Consider the following 14,781-nt stretch of genomic DNA (forward strand, 5'->3'; position numbering starts at 1 on the left):
AGCTTGTATTTTCTTCCAAAGGATGGCAGAAAGGGTGTCATTAACATATTTGATAGCCAGAGATATAGTTTAAAATCAGGGGCACAAAATTAAACATTCAGAATTATAATTAGAATATTTAGAGAGTGTATAGTTTCCTCAGAGGAAGAAAAGTGTCCGGAAAATTTGTCTACCCAACTATAATTCAATATTATTGGCATTCCTTCTGTGATATACTCTGACCATCATGATCACAGGAAGTCATCTTGGGATAAAAATAAGTAGAAATTACTTGTACAGTATCCATTTTTCAAGATTCAAGATATATAAAATTCTGTATATATTGCTTTTATTTAGTGTAATTTATTTAAATTTTGTTTAGGAAATATAAAAAGGATATTTATAAATGCTTTTAATTATTTTTATGGTGAGAATAACAATGTATAGAATTGTCAGATCCCTATGTTGTACACCTGAAACTAAACATGTCAATTATATTTCAATTAAAATACATATATAAATAACACATATAAATATGGTAATACATATATGTAAATTCTTTTTTTAAAATTTTATTTTTTAAGTAATTTCTACACCCAATTTAGGGCTCAAACCTACAACCCTGAGATCATGACTCACACTCTCCACTGACTGAGAGAGCCAGGTGCCCTTATGTAAATGCTTGTGTAGTTGATATCAATCTTACCCTCCCAACTTGATTTTTTCCACTAGATCTTGAATTATTAAGTCCTACATACTTTTATTCTAAAAGTTTCACTAGCAAGTGGGAAAGGATTACTGAATCTATATTATTATTCTATGAAAATTTTTTATATTTTGTTTTATTATGTTTATCTTTATAATCGTATCATTTTTTCAGCTTATTTATTTATTTTGAGAGAGAGAGAGTGCAAGCAAGTCAGGGACAGAGAGAGACGGAGAGGGAGACAGAGAATCCCAAGCAGGCCTGAAGTGGGACTCATGAATCATGGGATCATGACCTGAGCCCAAATCAAGAGTTGTACTCTTAGCCAACTGAGCCAACCAGGTGCCCTTAGGATCATAATTTTTATAATTTGGATTATTGGTCCTTTATTCTTAGGTTGGCATTTTATTAGCAACTATCATTAGAAAATAGTTTCAGAGCAGTGTCTTTATAGAATTCAGTTTAACCAATATATGTTGAGCACTTCCTATATGTAAGGCACTATGCCAGGAGCTTTAGTGCTATGAAAATGTGTATCATAATACTACCATTTCATAGGGACCTAAAGACTAAGAAATATGGGTTTGAGAAAAATGTTAAATAACATATTATTTAACATATTATTATTCGTATCTTAACCTGAAAGCCAAAAATGAGTATCACAGGGAAAAAGGTGATCATATATAGTTGGAGAGATCAGGGAAAGTTTCCTGAAGGATGTAGCATGTTTGATGAGTACTGAAAAGTAGCTAAGATTTTAAAAGAACTTCAATGGGGGCTAAAAGAAGAGGGAGTGGAGTATTTAGGGAGTAAAACATACTTCATTTTTTCGAAGTGTGTTTGGCGTATATGAGAGAACTTCAATGGGGGCTAAAAGAAGAGGTAGTGGAGTATTTAGGGAGTAAAACATACTTCATTTTTTCAAAGTGTGTTTGGCGTATATGAGAGAAGTAATGGAAAATAACATTAGAAAGGATAGATTGTATTTGCATTGTAGAGGGCCTTGAATGGTTAAATTGAGGAGTTTGGACTTAATTTAGTAAACACTAGGAGATTACTAAATATTGTTTAAAAGAATGATAAAGTGGAGTGAAACATGGTAAGAGTAACAATTAGGAAACTTCTAATTGATGGGTGGGAGGTTAATGAGAGCTTGAATTATTATTTTGTAGAATGCCATCCATCTCTAGCTATCAGTCATAACATTGGTAGTTGATTTGATTTTTATAAAAATTCCTAAGAAATTTGAGAAATAATATTTTTAAGGTTTGAACCACTTAGTTATCCCAAGAAGATTTTAACTAACTTTTGGACAATTGAAAGTTAAACTATCTCTTGCCCCTTAATTAATTCTTTAATAAACACAATAACTATTTTTTAATAGTCTAGGATTGAAAAAATCCTTCTCTGAAATTGCATAGACTACTGGATTCATTTATTCTTTAATCCATCAGGATTCTCCCTGGAAGGTTACCTTTTCTTTTTGTCTAATTCATCTTACAGTTCTGGATCCATGTAAACATGTCTACTGAGGCTTTATATTTTGAGAGCTAATCCTTCCCATGTTGGTTGAAAGCTAATCCTTCCCATGTTGGTTGGTTAGCCAATAGATTTTCCCCCATATTAAGAAAAAAAAAAAGAAAAAAATAGACAAGATTTATTAAGAGCTTTCTACATGTCAGGAATTATGCTAAACATTTTATATAACATTATTCCTTATTAAATTTACATATTTCTTTTTTATTTTTATTTTTTATTTTTTTTTAACGTTCATTTATTTTTGGGACAGAGAGAGACAGAGCATGAACTGGGGAGGGGCAGAGAGAGAGGGAGACACAGAATCTGAAACAGGCTCCAGGCTCTGAGCCATCAGCCCAGAGCCTGACAGGGGGCTCGAACTCACGGACCACGAGATCGTGACCTGAGCCGAAGTCGGACGCTTAACCGACTGAGCCACCCAGGCGCCCCAAATTTACATATTTCTTATATATTCTTCAGTACAGTTAATTTTTCAGTAAAGTTATAGCATCTTTTTTTGTTTTTTATTCTCATGTGCTACCTTTTGTTACAGTAGTGAAAAGATATTATTTCTTTTTACATTTTCAAATTATTGCTGGCACTTGGGAAGGCTACTGTTCTGTTGATCTTCTATGGGATAACTTACCATATTCTCTTATTAGACCTAATAATTGGTAGATTATACATAGAGTTTTCTGGGTAAATGGTCAAATTATCTGTAAATAATAAGAGTGTTGTTTCTTTTTCAACTTTTAAATTCCCAGCCCTTTACCCTAGTTCCACTGACTAGAACTGCTAGTGCAGTGTTGAATTTAGCAGTGATAGTGAGCAACATTGTGTTATACCGTATTTAATGCAGCACTTTTGATGTTTCACCATGAAAGATAGTAATTGATATAGGTTTCTGATAGATACTTTGTCAAATTGAGAAAAATTCTTCCTATTCGACTTTGCCAAGAGTTTTTGTTACATATGGATGTTAAAATTTACCAAATGCACTTTCAACATCAATTTAGATGATTACTCTTTCCTGTTTTGTTTTTTAATTGCATTAAAAGATTTTTCTACGTTTGTGAAATTTTTCACTATAATTTTAAACTACCGTCATTTTGGCTTTGATGATGTGAGAAAACATTTTAAGATGCGATATTCTCTGTTGTAGAAAGCTGTCTTCAAAGGAGGTGGAGATGACACATTAGAGAACACACTAGTTGACCAAAGGTATGTTTGAGTTACCAGAAAAATACTGTTTTCTTAAGTATATTTATTATTGTTAAAATAATTTCTTTAATATTAGGATTATTTCATGGTCTGCTATAATTAGATTTAAATGATCTGTCATTGAATATACAAGTGCGGGAAAGCCAGCATTATAATCTACAAGAGTAGTTCTCAATTGGGTGATTTTATATCCCTCCTATTTGCAACCTCCTCCAGACCTTCCAAGAGTAATACGGATGTAATCTGAAACTGGCTCCCGTATGTGGAGGGCAAGGACAGACTGAGGGAAGAGGCAGACCACTCCGGGTTGGTAGGTGACAAATTTATTAAGCAATAGAACCTACTTATGAGTTATCTTGTTGTAGGACACTGCAAGACAGCTAGATTTCCTCACCTGCCTGCCATAATCTTAAAAGTTTGTGTAGAAGCTTTAACTGGGTTCAGTCACATACACAAAAGGCCTTAACTGGGTTCACTTACATCCCAGTACAGACACCCTCTGCATCACATTACTATCTTAAGGCTGTATCCTTGGAGCTGCTTCTGGGTGTGAAGAAGACAAGCAGAATACATATTCTAAGTACAGGGGAGGGTCAGGGAAAGGCCTCCAATTGCCCAGGTTCAGCTCAAGGGTCAACTGGCAGTTGTCTTGATGACCTCCTTCATTACCTCCCCTTCCCAGATATTTGATAGCATCTGGAAATATTGAGATAAGCTTGAGAACACGAAAAAGACAAAGTATTGATTTTTATGGATAAATTTAACATAAAAATATTGATGTTCTATTTAATTCACATGCTACATATTACACTAGATTAAACAGAATATGAGATTTTTAAAATTATGTATTTTTATTAGCTTTTTAGCTCCTCTTATTATTGAGTATGATAAACATCTGGAAGAACTAAATGGGCAGCTGAAATATTACCAGGTATGAAATCATAGTTTTCAAGTTTTTATTATAATATTTTATTTTAAAAAAAGAAGTAAAATACTCTTCAAAAACATTGATGGGGAATAACATATTTAGCTATATCTAATCAATTCTTGGCTCTCAATAAGAAAGTATGTGTGTATTTAAAGATTATCTTCAGTTTCATTTTTTTTTTTAATTTTATTGATTTATTCTCAAGTTAGTTAACATACAGTGTAGTCTTGGTTTCAGGAATAATTCATCTCTCATATATGATACCCAGTGCTCATCCTGAAAACTGCCCTCCTTAATGCCCATCCCGTCACCCATTTAACCCACCCCTACCCACCTATTCATGTCCCCACCATCAACCTTCAGCTTGTCTCTGATTTGAGAGTCGTCTATGGTTCGCCTCCCTCTCTGTTTTTATCTTATTTTTCCTTTTCTTCCTCTGTGTTCATCTGTTAAGTTTCTCAAATTCTACATGTGGGTGAAATCATATATCTGTCTTTCTCTGACTGACTTATTTTGCTTAGCATAATGCCCTCCAGTTCCATCCATGTTGTTGCAAATGCCAAGATTTCATTCTTTTTTATTGCTGAGTAGTATTCCGTTATATTATACATATAAACCACATCTTACTACAGTTTACTTTTCATCTTTGACAATGGTACATACAGATGACTGGCATTTTAGTAGGCAGTTACATTAGGGTATATGGAAATCATGGTTGTCGAGCTATTCCAGAGAAAGTGGTGACAATGTTAACTTCTTCCTTGTGTGAAGCCATGGGAGTGCGATTTACTGGCTAATTCATTGCAGTGTTTCTACAGTGTAAAATAAATGTAACCTTACTTTTTAGCCTCCCCACCCCCGCAAATTTTTATCTTAATCTATTCATCAGTTCAAAGACATTTGGACTTTTTCCATAATTTGGCTATTAATAGCACTGCTTTAAACATTGGGGTGCATGTGCCCCTTCGAATCAGAATTCCATTGTCCTTTAGATAAATTCCTAGTAGTGCAATTGCTGTGTTGTAGGGTAGTTCTATTTTTAATTTTTTGAGGAACCTTCATTCTGTTCTCCAGAGTAGATGTACCAGTTTGCATTCCCACCAGCAGTGCAAAACGGTTCCCCTTTCTCCACATCCTCGCCAACATCTGTTGTTTCATGAGTTGTTAATTTTAGCCACTCTAACTGGAGTGAGGTGTTATATCATTGTGGTTTTGATTTATATTTCCCTGATGATGAGGGATGTTGAGCATCTTTCCATGTGTCTTTTGGCCATCTGGATGTCTAATTGGAGAAGTGTCTATTCATGTCTTTTGCCCATTTCTTCACTGGATTATTTGTTTTTCAGGTGTTGAGTTTGGTAAGTTCTTTATAGATTTTGGGTAATTAACCCTTTATCTGATTTGTCATTTGCAAATATCTCCTGCCATTCTGTTGGTTGCCTTATACTTATGTTGATTGTTTCCTTTGCTTTGCAGAAGCTTTTTATCTTGATGAGGTCCCAATAGTTCATTTTTGCTTTTGTTTCCCTTGCCTCTGGAGACGTGTCAAGTAAGAAGTTGCTGTGACTGAGGTCAAAGAGGTTGTTGCCTGTTTTCTCCTCTAGGATTTTGATGGTTTCCTGTCTCACATTTAGGTCTTTCATCCATTTTGACTTTATTTTTGTGTATGGTGTAAGAAAGTGGTCCAGGTTCATTCTTCTGCATGTCACTGTTCAGTTTGCCCAGAACCATTTGCTAAGGAGATTGTCCTTTTCCATTGGATACTCTTTCCTGCATTGCCAAAGATGAGTTGGCCATATATTTTGGGGTCCATTTCTGGGTTCTCTATTCTATTCCATTAAAATGTGGGTCTGTTTTTGTACCAATACCATACATCTTGATGATTACAGCTTTGTAATACAAGTTGAAGTCCGGGATTGTGATGCCTCCAGCTTTGGTTTTCTTTTTCAGCATTACATTGGCTATTTGGGGTCTATTGAGGTTCCATACAAATTTTAGGATTGTTTGCTCTAGCTCTAGAATGCTGGTGTTATTTGATAGGGATTGCACTGAATGTGTAGATTGCTTTGGGTAGTATCGACATTTTAACAACATTCTTCCATTCCATGAGTATGGAATGTTTTTCCATTTGTTTGTGTCTTTTTCAATTTCTTTCATAAGCTTTCTATAGTTTTCAGCATACAGATCTTTTACCTCTTTGGTTAGGTTTATTTCTAAGTATTTTATGGTTTTGGTGCAGCTGTAAATGGGATTGATTCCTTGATTTCTCATTCTGTTGCTTCATTGTTGGTGTGTAGAAATGCAACCAATTTCTGTACATTGATTTTATATCCTGCGACTTTGCTGAATTCATGTATCAGCTCTACCAGGTTTTTGGTGGAGTCTTTCAGGTTTTCCATGTAGGGAATCATGTCATCTGTGAAGAGTGGAAGTTTGGCTTCTTCTTTGCCAATTTGGATGCCTTTATTTGGTTTTGTTGTCTGATTGCTGAGGCTAGGACTTCCAACACTACGCTGAACAACAGAGGTGAGAGTAGACATCCCTGTTGTGTTCCTGATCTCTGGGGGAAAAAGCTCAGTTTTTCTCCATTGAGGATGATATTAGCTGTGGTCTTTCATATGTGGCTTTTTTAAAGATATGTTCCTTCTATCCCAAGTTTTGTGAGGATTTTTATCAAGAAAAGATGCTGTATTTTGTCTAATGCCTTTTCTGCATCTGTAGACAGGATCATATGGTTCTTATCCTTTCTTCTATTAATGTGGTATATCACGTTGATTGATTTGTGGATATTGAACCAGCCCTGCAGCCCAGAAATGAATCCCACTTGCTCATGGTGAATAATTCTTTTAATGTACTGTTGAGTTCTATTTGCTACTATCTTGTTGAGAATTTTTATATTTAGGTTCATCAGGGATATTGGCCTGTCATTCTCTTTTCAGTGGGGATTTTGGTTTTGGAGTCAAGGTAAGGTAATGCTACCTTCATAGAATGAGTCTGGAAAATTTACTTCCATTTCTGTTTTTTGGAACAGTTTGAGAAGAATAGGTATTAACTCTGTTTTAAATGTCTGGTAGAATTCCCTGGCAAGCCACCTGGCCCAGGACTCTTGTTTGTTGAGAGATTTTTGATAACCCACTTACTTATTCATTGGTTACGGGTCTGTTCAAGTTTTCTATTTCTTCCCATGAGTTTTGGTAGTGTATGAGTGTCTAGGAATTTGTCCATTTCTTTGTCCAGTTTATTGGCATATATAGTTTTTCATAGTATTATCTTACAGTTGTTTGTATTTCTGTGGTGTTGGTTGTGCTCTCTCTTTTATTTGTCATTTTATCCATTTGGATCCTCTTTGAGAAGTCTGGCTAGGGGTTTATCAATTTTGTTCATTCTTTCAAAAAGTCAGCTCTTAGTTTCATTGATCTGTTGTACTGTTTTCTTTTGGATTCTATTTCATTTATTTCTGCTCTAATGTTTATTATTGTCCTTCTGCTGGGCTTTATTTACTGTGGCTTTTCTAGCTCCTTTAGGTGTAAGGTTAGGTTGTGTATTTGGGACCTTTCTTGCTTCTTGAGACAGGCCTGAATTGCAATGTATTTTCCTCTTAGGACTACCTTTGCTGCATCCCAAAGAGTTTAGACTGTCGTGTTTTCATTTTCATTTGCTTCCATGTATTTTTCAATTTCTTTTTCAATACCCTGTTTAACCCATTCATTCTTAAGTAGGATGTTCTTTAACCTCCATGTATTTGGAGGCTTTCCAAATTTTTTCTTGTGGTTGATTTCAAGTTTCATAGTGTTGTGATCTGAAAATATGCATAGTATGATCTCAATCTGTTTGATCTCAGTCTGTTTGATCTCAGTCTGTTGGGGGCTGTTTTGTGACCCAGTATGCGGTCTATTTTGGAGAATGTTCTCAACTACAATTTGTTCAAATAAACCTTCTGCCCCTTTCTCTCACTGTTCTTCTTCTGGAACTCCTATGATATGGACACTTGTTTCATTTCATGGAATCATTTAGGTCTCCAATTCTCCCCTCGTGATCTAGTAATTTCCTTCCTCACCCCCTTTTTTTTTTTCAGCTTCCTTATTTTCCAAAATTTTATCTTCTATTTCACCTATTCTCTCTTCTGCTTCTTTCATCCTCGCTGTCACTGTATCTAGGTTATTTTGCATCTCAGTTATAGCATTTTTTAATTCATCATGACTAGTTCTTAGGTCTTTGATCTCTGGAACAAGAGTTTCTCTGGTGTCTTCTATGCTTTTTTCAAGCCCAGTTGTTAATCTTATGACTGTTATTCTAAATTCTTGTTCAGATATATTATTTATATCTGTTTTGAGCAATTCTCTGGCTTTGCTTCTTGCACTCTCTTTTGGGGAGAATTCCTCTGTTTGGTCATTTTGGCTAAATTTCTGTCTTTTGTGTATTTTAAAAGCTTCTTGTGTGTCCTGCACCTGAGTGTACTACTGTATTAAAAAGGGGTCATACCCTATCCAGGGCCTGGCACTCCAGGAAGTGGTTTTTGTATATGTGGTGTGCACTCTGTTGTACATTTTGGCTGCTCATCCCAGTGATCAGTACTGTGCAGAGCTCCTCCTTGCTTATAGTGGTGGAGTGTGTGGACCTTCAACCAGGGAAGCTTTGATTTGTTGTTGAAGTAACCCTGGAAAAGCATAGGGAAAAAAAGGGTGGGGGAATCCTGATCCCATAAAAAGAAAAATGAAAGGAGAAAATAGTCCAAACAGCAAATCAAGGGGGGGGGGGGGGGAAGGGGGGAAAAAAAGGAAAAACAAAACAAAAAAGTATAAGGCTAAATTCAGAGGAATAGGAAAATAAGAAATAGGAAAGGTGGAAAAATGATAGAATAAAAATTTCTGCTAAAAAAAGTTATATTTATGCACACACACACACACACACACACATATATATAGAATAAGAATTGACCAAAAACAAACCAGAAACTATGTGCCTGATTCTAAAAGAATAAAATAGGAGAAAGAACAATTAGAAAAAGAAAGGAAGGAAGAAAAGGAAGAAAAGGAAGAAAAGGAAGAAAAGGAAGGAAGGAAGGAAGGAAGGAAGGAGAAACAGTTGTCTTTTGGTGCCTAGCACCAGTGGCTGTGCTGGTCTGGAGGAGAGGCCAGCTGAGTTGGCTCAGTCATTCTTGCTCCAGTAGATAAGAAGTTGCCAACCATGGAGGAGCGGTGTTTGGTGTAAGCATGTCCAGCCTCCACTGGGGGTGCTGTGCTGCTCTCTGAAGTTCCACTGTGTTGGTGTTGGGGAGAAAAACGGCGACATCCCAGTCTCGCTCCCCCGACTGGGTGTCTCAACCCATGCTGTTCAGGTAGTCCTCACAGAATAGCAAGGGTGTTCACTTTGCACTGCTCCACAGCCTCCCAAACCTCTTAGGCAGCTTGGCTGCGATTCAAAACCTGATGTCGTCTTCAAGGACTCCACACCGTGTGCACCCCATTCTGCAGTATTGCCACTCTGCCCTGCTGAAAAAAGGCCTTTGGCTGGCACGTGCAGGGTCTTTTGTCCTTGGAGAGGCAATGAATCATCTTCCCAAAGTACTCCAGGAAGGGGACTGTTCTCTCCTAGTGCTCTCCTGAAATTGCTACGCTGTGCTATACCCTGGGGTCAGCTCCCTCCCTCCCAAGGAGCACACGAGTCATGGCACCGACTCTACCTTGGAGAGAGTCTTGCACTTCCAAAATCTCTCTGCTCCAGAGGCTCCATCCTGCCAAGCTGTCTCCCTACAACTGTGGAGATCCTCTGCTACTCTGCAGATCGATTTCCTGGGTGTTCCATGTGATCCGATCTCAGTACAGCTGTGTTTGAGGGACTAGGAAAATTCCCATTCCCCTACTTCTCTGCCATCTTAACTGCCTCTGCCTCTTCAGTTTCATTTTTTAATCCAGTGTTTCCTTGCTCCTGGTATATCACAGGAGCATATCTTAGATGCTTGGAGCACTTAAACTCATTATTTGTTTACATCTTTATTTTTCCCCCAAGAAGACCAAAAACCACCTCATATAATTTTAGACTTTTAACCCTCATCCTACCTGTATTTCCCTTTGTTTGGAGAATGGATTTTTTCCCCCAATTTCAAACATTATGTCTATCAGATTTGAGATTCATTTGATCATCTTCTAATATAGGTAGGATTATGCTGTGGCATCTTTTGTCTGAAATCCTCTTTAGTAATGAAGGTTTATTTTAGGAGTGAAGAGAGTTTAGAAACCAAGGACCCTTCTGTACCCTAGAATTTCTAAAATTAGGATATATGGGAGGCTGATAGAAAACTAGAGTAATAGCACAACATTGTTCAGGATACAATGTGAGTTTCAGTGAGATACATTTTTAAAGTATACTTGATATTTATAACCTGTTTCTTTGATTTTAAAATGTTTACATTTTTCTCCCAAATTTTGATATTTCTGATTATTGGATAACAGAAGCATTTGTTAAAGAGATGCTACATGTCTCAAGCCCACCTGGAGGCGTTAAACTCCCTTTCCTAGTGTTTGAATATACTTACTACTGTGTTTGGTTTAGATACTAATCTCTGGATCAGTTCAGTTGGGTAGCAAGCTTCACTGAATTTAATGCAAATGAAAGAAAGTAGAGCAACATTATATAAAAACATCTGCTTAAGACTCATTTCCTCAGAATGGGGCTATAGATGGGCAAACACTAAGAACTTTCTTTATGGCTTCCTTTTCTGTTCATGCAGGGACAGCAAGAGATCCTATCATATGCCTTGAAGTCTAGTGCATAATCCCTCAATTCTTGATGAATGAATATAAACCAGGTCTCATTGGAACAAGATGATTAGATCTAGCTTAACAATCTCCTATTTGTAAATAAATGGATTGACTAAAAGGATTTTACTAAAAGAATACATATGCTTATATCTTCTAAAAATAAATTTGGGTTTTCCATTGCACTTGAAATTATTTATACTTTCCAAGAGTAATGAAAGTGATCCTGTAGATCCAAATTTCAAAAACAAGCATTTCTTTAAATTGCAGTTCCTGTTTTATGATAAGTTAAATAGGTGCTTTCCAAGTCTGTACTATGTCCTTTTTTTTTTTTTTTTTGAGCCTGCAGTCATTTAAATTTGAACCAACCATAGATGTCTTTTAATCTTTCTAACTGACAAAGAGCAACAGAAAGCTCTCCTCTGCACAAATGGCATTTTGCTTTTATTTTTAGGGCTAGTGAATTTAAATTTTCTGCTGAATTTACTCTCAGAATTGCTCTAATGATCTATTATGTGGTTTGTTATAAAATGGGATAGCTAGTTATCTTGAATTAAAGGTTTAATTTTTTAATAATTTGATTCATATATATCTTTAATCAGCTATGTTACTAAGGTGTTTAGCTTCATTTTTCCATTTAGCATTCTTAATCTAAGGGTGATTATTGAGTTAATTACAAGAGAGAGGAAACTAGCAAAGAGCCCAAGCAAGGGTCTATAACAAGAGTAGTTGATACTTTTGAGGAGAAAAGATACTGGCTGCTACTTCTAAGAACAGTTGCTCACATAGATATTACTGATTAGAACTAGTTCTTAGGATTTATTGACCCACTAAAAACATAGTTTATTCTTGTAAGCAAGAAAAGTGTGACTATAATTCTCTATATGAAGGACTTTTTTCGAAAAATATAAATAAGGGAATATTTGATGCTGTTGCTGAGATTTTGTTTCAACTATTAAATATATTTTGAAATATTTTATAGTAAAGAATGTTTAGTGTGACCATAATGATTCACATTTAATCCTAGCTATTGCATATATATTCTAATTATTTTGGTAATTTGAGTAAATATTTTTTCAAGATAAACATTTTTGCAACTTTTAAATATCTTGCAAGATTGTGCAAAATCACTTTTTGTAAAAAAAAAAAATGACAAGATCAGAATAATTGCTACAACAAAATCCAAATCTATTAGTATGGCATTCAAGACCTGCTGTCTGCCTTTCTAATTTTCTTTCATTGCATCGTTGCTCTATGTATGGTCAGTTCTCAGTCATCTGATCGTGAATTCATTCATTTTGGCTTAATTGTGATTCATTCACAGCAAGGACCTGGAAAGATTCACCTTTCCCAAAGCCAGAATTGTATTTAGAGTTGGCTGTTACTGATTTCCTAGACCAAGATGCCTTGAGCTTCTTTGGTTGAAAGGGAGACAAAAGGGCTTAGAGCATTGCCTGTTCTACCCTTCCCTTACCAGGTGCACTCCAGGCTTTGCTTCTCTTCTTTAGCCTAGGATACCCAATCAAGACTAATGGACATATCATGAGTTGATTGCAGTTTAAGTGCGATTTTACATGGCCTCCTTCCTACTCTCCCCTTGCCTATTTACTCTCACTGAGAGCTGACTACTATTCCTGTATTATCTAATACTTTTTGACTCTGCTTTTACGCATATTTTTCCCTACTTGAAATGCCTTTCCTTCCTGTTGAAATTTTACAATCCCTTTATCTCCTCAAAGAGAATTAATCATACCAATCTCCTCTTTACAATATATATTTTATTCTTGTATTTTAATTAGTGATTTTTTTTTAACCATTTTTCCCATTAAAGTATTTGTTAGTGACCATATGGGTTTACCATAGCAACCTTGTATTGTCTGGAGAGTTTAGACAGTTAATGGTGGTGGTGAATAAGAGACTAAGTGAATTACTGCTAAAAAGATCTCTATTTTTTTTTTCCACTATTAACGTTATACTTTTCCAAATATAAGCTCTTCTATGGGCTTCATCTAAACTAAAGTGAATTAAGATAAACTATATTCAGTGAATTAAGATAAACGAATCTGGCATTTGTTACAATGACATACTGAGGAATATATATGTGAACATCTATAAATCATAGGGTTACATTTATAAATATTTCTTGTGTCATATAAATATTTCTCTTTATTTCAAAATGAATGTTTTATTATGTTCCAAGTATCATTAAAATATCCATATTTACAAGCACTTGTTAGAAGTAAAGAATCATTGTTTCTTATCAGTAGACTAGTGTCATAGAGTCTGCTTGTATTTGAATGCATTACTTAATAGAGAACTGTCTGCAAAATGTATTGCTATGACCATATTTTAATCTTTCAGAAACAGATGGGTGAGATGAAACTACAACTTGAAAATGTCATCAAGGAAAATGAAAGGTAAATAAATTAACTTCTTTTATTGTTATCCTAGATAATATTTATTGTTGTTATTTAATATTTTATTCATGTAGTATACTGGTTATGAGTGAAGACTCTGGAGCCTGATTTCCTATTTCACTCCCAGGTCCATTACTTACTAGTTTTGTGACTTTGGACAGTTACTTAACCTTTTTTGTGCTTTAGTTTTCTTATCTGTAAATTGGAGATAATAACCTATTTCATAGGGCTGACTGTAAAGGAACATAGAGTATGTAATAAGTACTTTATACATACTAGCAATCATTAACAGTACAGTTTATAATAATCATGTATGTTCCAAAACATACTGATAAAAACCTTCAATCCACCGTCTAGTTAAGAGCTAAAAAGGTTAGCAATACTGGTACATCTACCCATGTTTTCTTGCCCTATCCCATTCCTCTCTTTCCCTCTGCCAGAGGTAACACTTTGTTGAATTTTGTGTTTATCATTCCCTTGGTTTTTAAATTTTGTTATAGGTGTCTGTGTCCCTAATGATAGATTATTTAGTTTTCCGGGGGTTTTTTAAGCTATATTAAAATTGTATCATTTAGTCTTCTGGGACTTTTTTTTCCCCACTCAGTATCATGCACAAACAAGTACAAGAGTTTCAAGGGATAAAATTGCTGGATCATAGATTATGAAATATTCATTTTTACAGTGTAATGCCAATTTCCAAAGTGGCTGTGCCAATTTACATTCCCACCTGTGATATTTATGAGTTCTTATTGATCTATATCTTTTTATCAGCACTTAGTCTTACCAAGTTTCTTAATTTTTGTTATTTTGAGTCTTAGGTTGTTTTTTACTGTGGTTATAATTTAATATTTCCCTGAATACTAATATGGTTAACCATATTTCATATGTTTATTTACCCATGTAGTGTTGTTTTCTCATGAAATGCTTGTTCATTTCTTTTTCCCATTTTCTATTTATCTTTTCCTTATTAAATTGTCAAAGCACTTTATATAATCTGTATTCTGAATATTTGTTGGTATGCCAGTCTGTGTGAATGCAGTAACAATACTGTAAACCATAACCACTAGAAATTTCAGGAAGGGATTCAATCACTTAACATTTGCTACTAGATCACTAGCTTTAGGATCGTATTTAGGGGCTATGATCCTGAAGTCAGGAATTTTTGGTGCTGCCACCATCTCTGTTCCTACTCCTACAGCATCATTTCCATAAAACTGGAGACTTGACATTGGAAAGTGAGGCACGGGGTATTGA

General features: G+C 35.3%; 1 protein-coding gene across 4 annotated transcripts in view; it reads left to right on the forward strand.

The window, feature by feature from the left end:
* SCLT1 (sodium channel and clathrin linker 1) overlaps nt 1-14,781 on the forward strand; it is a 220,620-nt gene that overhangs the window by 21,505 nt on the left and 184,334 nt on the right. For 3 of the 4 annotated variants that reach the window (XR_006201717.1, XM_042935491.1, XM_042935493.1), the window contains 3 exons: nt 3,366-3,424; nt 4,283-4,355; nt 13,472-13,527. Coding sequence is in view for 3 of the 4 variants with exons in the window: in XM_042935491.1 (XP_042791425.1) it covers nt 3,366-3,424; nt 4,283-4,355; nt 13,472-13,527 (188 nt within the window). In the remaining variant the exon portion in view is untranslated. Of the gene's footprint in view, nt 1-3,365; nt 3,425-3,640; nt 3,735-4,282; nt 4,356-13,471; nt 13,528-14,781 lie in introns of all 4 variants that reach the window. The other variant, XM_042935492.1, reaches the window with a different exon arrangement.

The sequence above is a fragment of the Panthera leo genome, chromosome B1 (assembly GCF_018350215.1).
Source record: "Panthera leo isolate Ple1 chromosome B1, P.leo_Ple1_pat1.1, whole genome shotgun sequence".
Taxonomy (NCBI): domain Eukaryota; kingdom Metazoa; phylum Chordata; class Mammalia; order Carnivora; family Felidae; genus Panthera; species Panthera leo.